The sequence below is a fragment of the Pteronotus mesoamericanus genome, unplaced genomic scaffold, assembly GCF_021234165.1.
Source record: "Pteronotus mesoamericanus isolate MK-2021 breed Mesoamerican mustached bat unplaced genomic scaffold, CSHL_Meso_final contig_702, whole genome shotgun sequence".
Lineage (NCBI taxonomy): Eukaryota > Metazoa > Chordata > Mammalia > Chiroptera > Mormoopidae > Pteronotus > Pteronotus mesoamericanus.
In genome coordinates, this window is record NW_026555239.1 from 2,731,039 (window position 1) to 2,746,817 (window position 15,779).

General features: G+C 44.7%; 1 protein-coding gene across 1 annotated transcript; it reads right to left on the reverse strand.

Moving 5' to 3' along the window:
- Positions 1-1,392: 1,392 nt before the first annotated feature.
- On the reverse strand, positions 1,393-9,276 carry SNU13 (small nuclear ribonucleoprotein 13). Its single transcript, XM_054582455.1, has 3 exons — positions 9,168-9,276; positions 3,541-3,661; positions 1,393-2,659 (listed from the first exon to the last, which is right to left on the reverse strand). Exons 1-3 carry the CDS (start codon positions 9,168-9,170, stop codon positions 2,397-2,399), a joined length of 387 nt encoding a protein of 128 aa, XP_054438430.1. The 5' UTR covers positions 9,171-9,276; the 3' UTR covers positions 1,393-2,396.
- Between the last annotated feature and the right edge of the window lie 6,503 nt (positions 9,277-15,779).

Here is a 15,779-nt window from a genome sequence, read left to right on the forward strand (position 1 = left end):
AATGACTAGATTTCCTTTGTATTCATGTCCAGGCTTTAGGAATTGTTCATTCAACACTGTGGAGCATCTCTGTTAGGGCACTGCTGCAGGTGCTAGGAATCGCGCAAGTTCTGGCTCTCTAATGAGGGCAATAATCAGAAAGCAATCTAGTATTAGTTAAGGACACATCGAATAGAACGCTACAGAGCTGGGGGAAAGGCCCTAAAGGAGTGGTATTTGAATTAAGACTAGCATGAGGAGAAAGCCACCAGAACACCAAGTACAAAGAATTTGAGAAGTAAATGGGTATGGAGTGTTCCAGAAACTAAATATGAAACACTGAGCAAAGATAAAATGTGGTGAAGCAGACAGGGGACAGGCACTGGAGACCATTAGAAGAGCCACAGGGCTTTTATAAGGTGATTGCACACTGACACCCTACCCTTTGAAGGCTTGCAATGTAGCTGTGGGAACTGAGCCAACACTTCTTAGGGGCCTAGCGGGTAAAGCCTTAACTTTAGCCTTAGTTTTAGGTGGAGGTAGGACTTATTTCCCTCAGCCCCCAAATTATTTGAGTATGACTATAAAGACATATATTAACACAAGCACGAGGAAGAACTACCCCAAACCCCACCATCCACAAATATCAAGCTGCTGGGGTGGGAGTGGGGGGCCGTGTGGAAACAGTGGAGTGAGCTGCGGGACAGGACTGACTCGCAGGCACAGAGCAGTGCTCGGCAGGCCTGGGTGGTTCCCAGGCCCCCTGGGTACCTCCTGCTGCAGTGAGCACAGGGGCCCAACCTGGCCAAGAGGAAACCACACGCAGTCCGACCTTTCATCTGACCATTCAGGACCCAGTTACTTGTCTCTCTGAAAGCACACATCTCAAGCTGAGGTGCCAGGCTCTCACCGTACACTTCCTCTCAGATAAAAAGCAGAGGCAGGTGAGGGGGCAGTGGCTTCAGTCACCAACACCAATCCCTCCTCCCCCACCAGCATGTCCCAGGGGTTACTAGGACACTACTACTTCTGCAACAGTGATTCTTAACTAGGGGTGACTTTGTCCCCAGGGACCATATGGCAATGTCTGGAGGGAGAGCTTAGGACTGCCATTGGTCTCTAGCCGGTAAAGGCCAGGACACGCTCTACCGCCTACAGCATACAGGCAGCCTCCTGCCACAGAGATTACCCAGCCCAGGATGCCCAACAGTGCTGAGGACGGAAACCCTGTTCTAGAGTGACAATGCCTCAGTGATGAAGTCTGCATAAGACATTCTGAACCGCCAGAAGTCCCCTGGGAGTGATGGCTTTTGCACAGCTTCTTTGTGGAAAGTTTGAGAAGCTAACACCATTCTAATAATGCCAAAGAGTTCTCCATTCAAGTATTAGCTGGATACCTGCCAAGAATCACACTTTCTTCACACTGGAATATGAATATATTTCTTTACTAGGACTCACAAAACGACACATTAGCACTGTCCTTCTGATGTGATAAAGATACATACATCTGACCCACACCATGGCAGGAAATGGGGTAAGGGCTCTCAGAGCTGGTACCAAATGTCCGCTGAAGAACTCTGTTCACCAGAGAGAGGATGTTTCCTTGGACTCCATCATCTCTGCTGCAGCTTCCAGGTCTCCAGACTTGCCCAGAATCCTTCATTTCAGCACCACTTGATCCTATTTTCCCTTGTCATTCCGGACTCCTTTAAGACCCAGGTCAGCTGCCCCATGTCTCACTAGCTCAGGGCACTTTTGGAATTCAGCAGCACCCATCCTTTTAGCCTGCTGCTGTCCTGCCACCCCCAGGGGCACAGCTGGGGACTGGGGGCGGGGGAGACGGATGCAAGGTTGTATTACCAAAAGCAAATGGCAGGGGTATATTAGCAAATGACACGTGGGCATACAACTAAAAACCTCACTGAATACATGCTTCCCTCCCCAAATGATACACAATCCCCTAGAGAGCAAAGGAAACCCCTAGATCACTTAAATGTATATGGAATGCATCTGTATGCCAGGCACATGGGCAAATCAAATGGGCGGTGCCTACTTAACCGCGCCCCGCACACAGGAGGGAGCTAGTGCCTGTGAGCTGGAATCCCATCTCCATCCTGGCTCTTCCCTGCCTCTGAATGGTGTCACCACTCTGCTTCCACCTGTTTTGGGTCTCAGTTCATTTTTCAAAAGGGAGGGAAGCTGGCAGAGAGAAGGTGGAAGGGGAGATTTAGGGAAGGGGTGGGGTAATGACCTGTTAGATAAAAACAAAAATAATACAAAAATGTATAAACTAGATTTACTAGAACAATATTTTATAACAACGGCAGGTAGCTGGAAATACTACATGCTAACACAGACAATATGATACACGACCTTAGGGGGAGGAGTCAGCGGGAGAGTGCGGCAGAGCCATGGGTTTAGACTAAGAGCCTTTCTATGGACTGCTGAATGGACTGGATCTGCTGCTTCAGCTGTGAGCCTTCTTTGATGGTGACCGAACAGGCGATGACAGGCCTGGAGACCCCACAGGCCCGCCCCAGCGCCTGCTTGGAGCGCACAAACACGTAGGGCACATTCTTGTCTTCACACAGCAGTGGGAGGTGCAGGATGATCTCCAGCGGTTCTGCGTCGGCGGCCATCACAATGAACTCAGAGATGCCTCTGTTGAGGGTTTTGGTGGCTGTGGACAGGACATGAGGCCAATAAGTGATACAGGGTTTGGGCAGGGAAGCCATAATGATGTAACAACATAATGACATTACATAGTGACACAATGACAATTTCCGAGGAAAAGGAAGAAACACAGGTGAAAGAAAGCTGCCCACCCCCCCGGCACGAGCGACTGTGTCCCGCAGTGGCCCTGGAAAGTGGTACGGGGTTCAATCACCCAGCGGCCGTCCTCAGTGCCTTTCTGAAACCGTCCATTCAATCCACCAGCTCTGCCAGAGCACGTCCTGTATCAGACAGACCCCTTCTTTCCTCTCTGTACCACCCATCCCAGGCACTACCATCTCTCGCTTGGCTGACGGGGACAGCTTCCACACAAGCCCCACCAGCACGAAGCAGTGTGCCGCGGCACTTCTCACACTCTGTGATTGGCGAGGTTGGACCATCCCAACCTGCCAGGATCAACATGGCAGGCTCACACCACATGCCCTCACCAAGGAAGCGCACCACCTCACAGCACCATTCAAGTGCTCTTTCCTGACTGCTTCTGTCTGCAGCCCAGTGCCCGCCCACAGACCACGCCCTGCATCTCTACGGCTGGGGCACTCGGCTCGGCACAGGCCCTGGGGCAACACCGCCCAAATTCAAATTCTGGCTCTCACTCCCCTTAGAAGGTAAAGGTGACAGACAAAATGTTAACAATGGGTGGGTCTAAAAAAAAATTCTCAGTCCATTAACCTTCAGCATCTAATGCCAAAATGCTGCTCTTCTGTCCTCCCATGGGCCTCAATCAAGAGCGTCCAGCCCTCTTTCCGCAGTGGAGATCTAGACCAGGGACTCCTGACAGAGACAGGCGCCTTCGACACCCGCCCCGGAACACTCTGGCCGCCTTACCCTCATTGGCTCCTTTCCGAAGTTGCTTGTAGTTACATGACTGCTGAACGAGGTCCAATAGTTTTTTGGTGAGGTGGGCGTCTGCGAGAGGGTAGGCTTTCGGATTTACATCAGCCTCAGTCTGTGGGGGGAAAAAAGCATCAGTAAAATGGAACCAAAACTTGTTCCAAGAAAGTCACAAAATAACAACTGAGGCACAATGGTCAGCTTACGGCTCCCCTCATGTCCAAACACACACTTAACAAATGACACTGGCCTGCACTCTCCCAACTTAGAAAAACTGAATTAGGATTTAAAAAAAAAAAAAAAGTCATTACATAATCTAATAATGTATAAATAAGGTATATACAATAATGTGTACTTTTTAACTTGTCTCTCTTTAGCCTAATGTTTAGTAATACAACAGCAAATGGATTATAAATGGGCTCCCATGGCTCAATATCCATGAGTCACAGGGGGGTAATATTTAAATTTGGATTTCCATACTCCACTTTAAGTTCACTGAATCAAAATTAAAGTATAATTTACTTTACCCCCCTTTGCAGCACAAAGTTTTCTCTCTCTATTCCCCATTCAGTGTTTGAATCTCCCTTTGTCCTCAGGAAGAACCCTTGTTTCCAAAACATCAAAATATTTTCTCATTTATTCAATCCATGATAACATACAAAATAGTTTCAGAGTTGCTGTAACAATACTGCCTCTACCAACAACAAACTCACCAAGGTCAAAATACCTTTGTGTTGTTAGAATATATTTGACTAAAGCCACCCAGTCAGAGTACTATATTCAAAAGTTATTTAAATTAAAAATTTTCCTGTGGTTATCAATTCAATATACAATTAAGATTCCTTTGTATTCAGTCTGCTTTTTAAAAAACATTCTTTTATATTTTATTTTTCAAATATATAAAACACCAAATGTTTCCAAAGTCAAAGTTATGCTAGTGAACCAACAGTGCTTTTGAGAACTGGTAATTAGTAAAGGCATCTATCTGGCATTTCTTATACCGACCATATTGCCATGTAACCAAATAGCAGATGAGAAGTTTCTCTTGTAACATTATCCCCACCTAATAAAGGAATGATACAATTAAGCATCACCACCTTATAACCTATATTAATTAACCAATCCAGACATAAATTAATGGATCTAGACTTTGATTAACAGCTACTGACACTATAAAAAATAATGTGCTTATCACCCCTCTTGAAGAACAAAACATCTCTGATCAAGTAGTCTTAGGGGGAAAAAACCCAAATTTGATCAAGACTTTGATTCTAATACTAGATATTTAATATTAAGGAATTATTAAATTTGAGTGTTGCATTGCAGTTGTTAAATATTTTACAGATATATACTATAATACCCACAGATAAAATATTTTATCATTGGAAATTGCTTCAAAATAACCCATGAAGGGAACAAACTGGGTGGAATCTGCCCTAAACTATTCCTTCCACATTTCAAGTTTAACCATTTTCATTAACTTCTCATTTGTTTTTCCTGTGATTTTTACATGTAACATGTAACCCAAATGCAGCCCCATGTCACTATCTCATGCACCCAGCAGTTTGCCGGTGGCAGTGTGGTCCAGCTCTGGGTGTGGGGACCGGACCTCGCAGGCAGCGTGCAGCACCGCCACCTGTGTACAGGCAGTGACCCGTGGGTGGTGACCAGTGGTCTTTTGAGACTGAAATGACAACAAAATGACCCACCTCCAGAGAAGGAAGTGACATGGGAGTGACGCCAGGGGAAGTGACATCAAGGGCAGATTTCACCAAGACATCTGGTCCTTAACACATGCCTCTGGGTGAAATCTGTCCCGATCCCTGCCTGGGTGATGAATTAGGTGAAGGCTAGAGGAGTGCCCTAAAGTGGGCAAGAAAACCTCCTTATTATGTCTGCTCTTCTCCATACATTTTAGAATTAGCTTTACAAGGTCCACAGAAAAGCCTGCTGGGAAAATCTGTCTGATTCACAGATTTGATGTAATACCAGTTCTGGTGAAACACCTTTAGGATGCAGAACCTGTCAAACCATTACAGAGAGAGAGAGAGAGAGAGAGAGAGAGAGAGAGAGTGTGTGTGTGTGTGTGTACACACATACACTAACGCTTTAGTGCCTTCAAAGAAAGTTTTAGTATTTCTCCAAAAGCCTTAATATCTTTTAGACTTATTCCTAGATAACTCAGGCTAAAAAAATTTACTGTATTTCCTAGTGTGTAAGTTTCTTCTTTTATAAATGAATTGGTGAAATCTATCAATTTTTTTTGGACTGACTCAGGTAAGATTTTTCTTTAATTTTTAGTTTTCCTAATGTTAAACCAATTTTGCCTTCTTGAGATAAAACCAACTAAATAAGATTTTATTTTACATCCATTTAGCTAGTGGACATAAGGTTTCGTTGGAGATAATAAAAATGCTCTAGAGTTCACTAGAGTGATGTTCACTCAACTCTATAAATATATGAAAACGACTGAATTATACACTTTAAACAAGTTAACTTTATGGTATGTGAATTATCTCAATAAAGCTATTTAATAAGCTGGTCTAGACTTGTAGGGGCATCCAGTCTTTTGGCATCTCTGGACCACACTGGAAGAAGAGTTGTCTTGGGCCACACGTTAAACACAATGCGACACATAATTGCAAAAAAACCTCAATGTTTTCAGTGAATTTACACTTTTGTGTGGGGCTGCATTCATAGCCACCCTGGGTCACATGTGGCCCATTGGCTGGACACCCCTGGTAGAATTTTTTTCCAAAAAACTTTTAGCTCAGTTTATAAATCTTCAGTTTTAAAATAATTTCTACTTGAATTGGTTTTGATAATTATTTTTTTTCAGCCATCTGTTTATTTAATCTAAAATTCTATGTTTTGGTATAAGGGGACTAAAAGGCAATGCAAAAAAAAATACAATAAACTAAAAATAAATAAAATTAAAAAAATAAAATTCTGTTTATAGGTATCAAATTGTGCTTAATATCCTTTCTTTTTAATGTCTGCAGATTATGTCTCCTTCATGCTGTTACTCCTTATGTATGCCTTTGTGCTTATTTTCTTGATTAATCTCACCTTTAGGGGACTTAAAGGAATTTGTCTTCTGATTTTTGTCCATCCTATAACATTAGCATCTATTTCCTACTTCAGAAATTTCTGCTTTCTTTGGGGTTACTTTGTCCTTTCATTCTTTTCTTACCTTTTTAGTCGTCCCCCCCACCCCCTGCCAACATAACCATTTTAGGTTCCAAATAATACTTCAATTGTATCCTACATGCCCTAATATCTGGTATTTTCATTATTGTTCAGCTGTGTTTTCAAATTTCCATTACAATTTCTTCATTTGGCCCAGAGTTATTTATGTCTTCTTTCCAAACACTTTGTTACTGATCCCTAATATATTTGCATTTTGGTTGGGAGAACATGGTCTGTATTATTAACAGTCTTAAAATTTGTTGTACTTGCTTTATAATCTGGTAGGTGGCCAATCTTCATAAATGTTCCTTGTTTGAGAAATGTCTTCTATACATGTCAGATGCAATATTTACTACATTCACTATGACCAAGAGATCAAGTTTACTCATAGTGCTATTCAAATCCTCTATTTCCATACTGATGTTTTGGCTTCATAATGTAACAATTACACACTTAAATGCTGTATGATTGCACGGTTGTCTATTTCTTTTTGTAATTACATCATTTTCTTATTTGTCCCGTATTTTTTGGCCTCTATCTTTACAGATCCTTTCTTTCTGAGGTTTACATAGGCTACACTACACTTTTTAAATTAGCATATATTTTCCATTCTTTTTACTTCAATCTGTCTTTCAACTGGAACATTTAGTCCCTTTTTATATTTACTTAAGTATTGATTAGGTAAACACTGAGTTCAAATCTTCCTTCTTTTTGTGCCTTACATTGGTCCCACATGTTGTTTCTTTTTCTTTCTTTTCTTCCTTTGGGTTAATTATATTTTTTCTTCACTATTTTCTCCTCTACTAGTTTGAAGTTATGTATCTTTATCTTATTGGCGGCTACCTGAGAAATCACATTTGTCCTCAATTTATCAAAATCTAATTCTCACCAACAATCACCATCCTCCTAAACAATAAAGGACACGACACTTGAATTCCAACCACTCCTCAAAGTTACTTCTTAAAAATCTCAGATATTTCCACTGTAGTTCCCAACAACCCATCTCTAGAAGTAAATATTCTCAGGTCTCAATAAATATCAAGTGCAAAAAAGAGGAGTTCTTCAGGAGCCCAACAACTATCAAAGAGGAACCATCTTATTGTTCTAATCAGTCAACAACAGAAGGTCAGCTCAACTCTCTAACCAAACTATCTTATAAATAGCCACCGAAATTTCTTATTGTATTTATCCATCTTTTAGTTTTTTAAAGGGTTAACTAAAGGAGTGAAAGAAATCATATCACTGGCTAACTTTAACCTCTAGCTCCATCAGTTTGGTCTCCTGTATATCAGACAGCCCCAAACTGCAAGGTTTTGATCGAACAAATACTGTGACCACTCATTCCTTACCAAATATTAATAGGACTAGGTGTTTATCGCGCAGTATCTCATTTAATTCAACCCGCACAACATCCTCATACAGTGTAATTCTCATTTTACAGTTGAAGGAAAATTCTCTTATGTTCAACCTGAGACCACTGATTCCAAAACTTCACCGAACTGAGTTAAGATGAGCACTGGTTTAGAAGCTTCAAGTTCTAGCCTCATCTAGAACTTCAAAACGAGGCAGGTGGGAAGGGGTTGGGAAAATGAAGGGGTAAGGTACCCACCTGGATCCAAGCTCTACTGGAAGGATTAAACCTCATTATGCAAGTGGAAGTACTTTGCAAACTCTTCCCTCCTTAACAAGTGCCAACCCAAACTAACTACCAGGCTACACAATATGATTAAGTTGGAGACCACCAACAGTTCGGAGGAACCATACACACATGGTGATACCAGGACCTCTGATTTCTGAAACTGCCGCTTCGCAGGAGGAGCCTTTACTGTACTCCATCCAGGCCGGAACTCGGGAATCCTCCACCTTCCGCCCCCCACCCCCCGTCAAAGGCTTCTTTAGGTCCCCAGCACGTGTAACTCGGGGTGAGCACCAGGCACAGGTCCATAGAGATCTCCCTCTTCCAAACATCAGCAATGGGAAGTGGGGTAGGAGAGACTGATCCGAATTCAAGGTTCCACATTATTCTCTAAAGATCCCCACTCCCTAAATAATAAAAAAAAGAAGTGGAATCAAGTTTTCTCATCCAACTTTCTACTTTCATCCACGTGGGTTGGTCTCTTTCTCCCAGGTCGGACTATGCCCCCTCCGCCCACCAAAGGCCTTCGGCTGCACGCACAGACTGCTACACCCCCCGATCACAATAGTTGGGACCCTAAGGTTTCCAGAGCCGTAATCTCCAGCGAGGTTGTTGGGATCGCGCGGCTCCGCGAGCTCAGAGTCCGGGCCGGGAGGCCGAAACGACGCAGCTGCCGGAACTGTAAGCCCCAGCCTAGCGGTCGAGATGGAGCAGTTTTTAGCCCCTTCAAGCTAGTGAGTGAACCGAACTCGGCGTCTCCCGCTTCCCAGCCCTTCGGCCAGGTGCACGCACTCACCATAGCAGCGGTTGCGCGGCCTGGACTCTCCTCAAAACGCGCCGACGACGTCAAAGAAGCAGCGCGGTGCTCTGCCGGAAAGTCGCACGAAGGAAGCAGAAATGACCACGTGCGGCAGGAAGCGGAAGTGATGTCACTGAGAGTGGGCGGGCTTCGCTTGCCGGAGAGCCACTGGGAAGGGGCGCCGGAAATGGCCTCCGTCCTGAGCAAGGGACCTCATTTTGCTGTTTTTATCATCATTTTGCAACACAGTATTGGCAGAAACTAGTTAAACATTAAAAAAATACACCAAAATAGAGTTTCAATGGTGTCATTATTCCGCGGTCGGCTTATGTTTCATGACGTTCTTGTGTTCAAAATCATCTTTTTGACTAGTCACTGGTGAGGTAAAGCTATGGAGATAATGATAGGCAATCCTAAATGGTTTCCTTCGTATTCGGATATCGTTGCTAAAATTTCTGATGGGGAGTGGGGTCCACCAGAAATGGAACCAATTGAGTAGGGAATTCAGGAAGGAGCAGGTTTGGGGATGGGATTTGAATTCCTGTCAGGTTGAATTTGGAGATCTCGTAGGACACCCATTTTCTTCTGGCCAGCATACTGTTCTCTCTATGCTTCGCCAACTCCCCATTATTTAAGGCTGGACTCATGCCTCCCCACTTTCAAGAGGTTTAGTCTGATTCTTACAGCCCTTACTCATCTCTCTCCAACATGATGCCAAGCATGTTTTGGGGCCATTTGGATCTAGCCCAAACTAGACCATTAAGGACTAGTTCCAGTTAATTCTTTGGAAGACTAGAGATAGAAAACTGGAAGGACTTATGCAGCCCAGCCCCTTCATTTGAAAGATACTGAGGCCCAGACCCGGGAAGCTGCTTACCCAGTATCACAGAGTGAGGTGGTGGCACAGCCAGAACTGGACCTTGGAATTTTTAGCTACTGGCCTGGGTCTTTTCCATTACATCTGGTTGCTATGCCTGAGGTGTGCTGTGGCACTGGGCAACCAGATAGATTTGAACTGGCTCCAGGACTGAACATTTCCTATATTGAAAGTATCCCCATCAAATTTCACCTCGTGCAAATCATTCCTGTCAAAGAACAAAATTTGTCTTCAAATTAAGAAATGTCTATTGATGGCTCCTATTTAAGAGCTGTGATTTTGACTCTGCTCCTCACCTCTCTTGGATCCTCCTTCCTGCTGCTATATTAATTGGATTTATCACCCACCATGACTGGGGGCATGAAACCTTATGATTCCAATTTAATAGATGTGTCCTTATCATTTGCTTTTTGATGTCTTTTATAACAATTTCTGATTGTTATTTGGCATACCTGGCATCTTGGATCATCATATCCCAGATCTCCTCAATGATGGCTGATAGAGACTTGATATTTTTATGACCAAGAGTAATAAGACAGTACACTTTACCTAATTAATTACATTTCCCACCTATATAATTACTCAATTTCCATAGTCTCTCAGAACTAGCCCACCCTTTTGTATCTTGCTGTTTCCCTGGCTAGTAATTAATGTTGACATACGACCAGGATAAACCTGTCTTAGTAATTTGTCTTTTATCACAGTTTTGTGATTAAAAACCTAAATCCTTGCCATGGATTCTTAGCCCCCTCTTCAGTAGTCCCTGCCTCATCTCCATGTTACAGCCCAACCCAGATTCTTTTTCTACTCTAAGCACCTCTCCAACACCTTTCATCTTCTTCTTCTGGGAGTGATGTGCTCCACTGTTCTGCTTGGCTAACTCCTATTCATCACCTCTTCAGTGAAGCCTCCCTGATCACCCAGAGCAGGTAATTGCCCCTATTAATGGACCCACAAGTGTCCTGTACTTGCCCTTTGTAGCACTTGTTGACCTTGTCTTTATTCCGTGTCAACCTTTCCAATCACACAGATTCCTATGAGAGCAGGGCTTGTAGTAGCCTTGGACACAGTGGCTACCTATCTTCTGGCACAACACCTGGCCCAAAGGGAGTGCCTGTATCACTTAGGGATCTTTGGTGGTATGCAACCAAAAAGGAATTCAGGAAAAGATTCTGTGGTGGAGCACAGACGTTCAAGGGGAGCTCATTGTGAGAGCAGGACCAGTCCTACAGTCTCACTCCACTGTCAGTGTCCTCCAGCCAAAGACCACCAAGAACACACCTATAATGTTATCACTCGTTGCAAAAAGGGAGAACGCACACCATGAGGAACTGTGGGACTTCTTGATAAGAGGGTTTAGAAAATATTTAGTATAGGATTTATGCTTGTGTTAGGTGACTTTAGGACAGGTCGAAGGAACTGGTGTTTGCTCTAGATTAGGTGCTGTCAGGAAGTGTGAATAATGCTATGGTTGGGCATCAAAATAAATCTTATCTGTAAGGCAGATCAAATGAAGTGAACCTAAAGCTGTAATTGCTAAAGAAATAGCAGTCACTCATATTAGTCAGGATGAGGGCATGTTTGGTTATTTTTACAGTTTCAACAATGTTCATGTTTTTGTCTGTGTTCAGACATGATTAAAGAGTGGTCTTATTTTTGTCTTCATTTTCATAGTTGAGTGGCTTCACCTGATATTGATGTTGTATGAAATTGTTTATGTTTGGCAGGACACCAGGGCCCAACTACGATTGTTAGGCCAGCTCCTAGCAACATCGGGCCTAACTGATAGAGCTGGGCCAGTTTCTAACTGCCTCGAACTGCTTTTCTTTTTATCATCGACTTCCTATTCCTGCTTTGAATCTTTGTTCTTGATATTTAGAGCCCTGTCACAGAAAATCCATTTGGCCAAACTAAGGTCACTCCTCCATTCCTTGGCTTTCTTGGGTCTGTGAGAGAGCGTCAGGTATAAACTGCAGTGACATTCAGGCAGGATACATTATGTGGCATATTGGGTTCTTAGAATAGAGACATACTTCCCAAATGGCTGGTAAATAGATGATGCCCTTCTCCCAGGACCCCAGGGGCCACTTACAACACAGCTGTAAAGGGTTAAGGTCTGGCCCATTCTGATTAGCTGATATCCCTGCCTGCTCTGCTTATTCAGTATTTTAAATGTAACCTTTAGTTGAAAGACAGTAGCATTTATTCTTCCACCAACACTAACCCTGAGATGGGAAAAGTAATTCTGGGTGGTCAAACGAGAACACACATGTTCACTATGGTATTCATTAAGTGTTTGATTTTGGGTAGACATGGACAAATGGATAAAAGTATGTAATAGGAAGAAGGAAGTAAGTAGACTACAGGTTATATCAACCCATCATCCATGGCGGAATTTAATCTCTTCACTCCAAAAGGACAGGCTGTTTATAACAATTCTTCTTCCTCTTAATTCCTTTTGGGCAGTTCCCCAACATTGCCCTCACCTGCACTGAGCACGGGCATGTTAGCCAGCTCTGGTGCCAGACTCAGCAGCTGGAGCTGAGGCTGGAGTATCAGGTCCTTTGTGAGGTGGCCTCAGTGACAGATGCTAGGAGGCAGGGGTTACCTCACCGCACACTGGCTGGGATGGCCATGCCAGTTCTGCCCTCTAACAGCCTAATACCACCTGCCTGACATAAGCTTTTTCATGTTTCTCTCACTGCTGGGCGCCTGCACTGTGGTGGGGCCACTCCAGGGCTCTGAGTGGGAGCCAGCGTCAGGCCTGCTCTCCAAGGACCACAGCTGCAGGAACCCTCAGTGCTGTGGCAACCTGCTTGTCCCCTGCCTCTTTCTGATCTGGCAGGCCCAGCACTATTGGCACCAGATCACCAGGACCCACCCAAGCATGAAGAAAGTCATCAAGGTGAGGGGCCCCACTCCCTCCTTCCCTCAGCACCATAATTATTCCAGTCACTTGTGACAAAGATCCTGTTCGATGGCATGTGTACAGAGATAAATCAATACTGGGGAACTCAGACTGGTCAAGGGGAACATCATTCTGCCCCAAACCCAGCAGTTGCCCTGGACGCCTCTTGTTCACTCCACACATTCCATCCATCTGTAAGTCCTTTGGGCTCTCCTTGCAGACCACATCTCACATGCGATCACTCCTCCGGATCTCCCCACGCCCCCGTGGGTGGAGCTGCCTTGTGTCCCACCTGGACCGCAGGCCCTGCCTTCTGCCTGGTTCCCACCACCTCTCTCACCCAGTCCCAGTGCTCCCCGCAGCCAACAGAATGCCCTTCTTCTTTCTTTTCTTTTCTTTTCTTTCTTTCTCAAAAAAAAAAAAAAATTAATCCAAGGGTAATGTACATCCCAAATTGAGCACATCCATGTGCAGCACCCAGTTAAGAAACAGACCATTACCAGCAGCTCAGAAGCTGTCAGTCACAGGTATGCTGATTTTTAATAGCAAAGAAATGGTTTTCCAAACTGGTTTTGCCTGTATGGAATCATATAGTAAATTTTCTTTTGCACCCGGCTTATGGCTAACATTATGCTTGTAGGCCAGAACAAACTTTTAAAAAGAGATTACGGCACTTTGCCACTCAAAAACCAGTAATGGCTCTTAAGAATACACTCCCCATCAAACTCAGAATAAAATCTAAACTCTTAATTTCAACTCCAAGGACAGCTTGATCTGTCCCCACGTTTCTCTCTGACGTCCTCCCCCAGCATTCTCCTCATCGCTCATTCCATTCTGGCCACACGGGCTTGCTTGCTGTTCCGTGTACATGACCTTGTCCTGTCTTCAGGGCCTTTGCACTAATATCTGCTGTGCCTACAATGCTTTTTCTTCAGATGTTACTTGGTTTGTCTCACTTCCCTTAGGTCTCTTGTCAAATGTCACCACCTCTGAGAGGCCTTCTCTGACTACCTTTCTAACGGAGCTAACCCCATTCCCTTTCTGCTTTTATTTGCATCAGAACGCCTTTCCATACCTAACATTATATTGTATACTTGGTTATTGTTTCTCCATGTCCGGAAAGTATTTGTTTTGTTCATGCTGGTATCTCCACCATCTAGAATAATGCCTGGCCTGGAGTAAATGTTTCCTCTTTCTTGAATGAATAGCTACTGCTTGTTTTAAGGGAAATTATTCCCCCTTTCCTGAACCCCAGCATCCTCTTCTGAATAATGGACGTTACAATTCTGATCTGTGAGGATCAGGCAAGATGATGTGTGCAAGAGTTTTGCCCCTCTGTTCTCACCTACAGGTGCCACCACAGAAGTGGGCAGTGCCCTCCATGAGACATGATACTTGTTTTGAGGTGACCTCTAAATCGTTCTACAGTGCTGGCAAGTTCAGGGGCCTGGATGCTCACGTTCAGCAATGGGCACAAAAGAAGAGCTGGGAATACCAGCGGAGCCTGCAGGGATCAGGGGCCCGATACCTGCTCTCTTGGCAGCACCAATGCCAGTGTCCACCGTGGGATTTCCACACCCCTTCTGAGCTCACCTTTTGCACCACCTCTTTCTCAAGCACCTGTATGCTCCCTCACGACAGGTCTTGCGATATATGGCACATACCCTGGTATCTCCGTGATGAGCACTCTCACCTGATTGGCAAGCCACTGCTCCCTGACCTGGGCGTGTATTATCAAAGGATGGAGCCACCACTGGTTCACTCCCAGGAAGAAGTAGTGCCACTGGAGCCTGCTGTCAGCATGCACTCCCATCCCACCTCCACGACTTTAGCCACCGTTCTCTCAAACCACCCTTCTCAGAGGCCACAATTCTGCTCCAGAGAATCCCTGCCTTTGCCTTCCAACCAACAAGTAGGAATATGCACCTGGAAGTCCTGGGATTGCCTGCAACAGGCTTGGGCACCATGGATGGAAAATCAGACACTAGGCAGAGAGGATACTGGAGAGACCCAGGCTCCAGAGTGGGCGAACGAGAGAGAGAGCCACGTGGAGCATGCTAGGGAGATTGAGGCATCTGGGAGACAACTCCCAGTTAATTTGGGGATGGAAGACAATGCAGAGACTAAGGTCCTGGAGTGGGAAAGCCAAAGACTAGTGATAAGTAAAAGTGATGGAGAGATCCTGACACCAGGGTGGGAGAACCCAGACCATGTGGGAGTTGAGCATAGAGCCAAAATTCAGAAACTAGGCAAGAGAAACCAGAGGGAGGCTAGAGATGAGACTTCTTCAGAAACCCAGACATGTAGAGTAGATAACCAGGAACAGTTAAGATGTAAAGTTGACGCAGACATCCAAACTGTAGGGTGGGGGAACCAGGATAAGAGTAGAAATGAGGGTGCTATAGAGACTCAGGTATTTGAGAAGAACAGGGAAGAGGCCAGGGGGGAGGATTTAGGAGAGGCCCACACGCAAGGATTGCGGAAGCAGGGCCAGGCTGGAAGTGAGAAGGGCGAGGAGTTCCAGGAGCCGTGGTGGGGAAAACAAGACCAGACTAGAGGTGATGCTGGTACAGAAATTCAGGCAGAAGAGAGGGGGAACAAGGGCCAGGATGGAGGTGAGCATGTTGTGCAAAGCCAAATTCCTGGGAGGGAAAACCTGGGAGAAATAAAACAAGAGGACGGTATAGAGATCCAGGCCCTGGGATGGGGAAAACGGGACCATGTTGAAAATGAGAATATTAGAGAGATCCAGACACCAGGGTGGGAGCAGGGTGGTAGGAGTGAGAAAGCTGTAGGAGAAATCCAGAAACAACTGAGACATGAA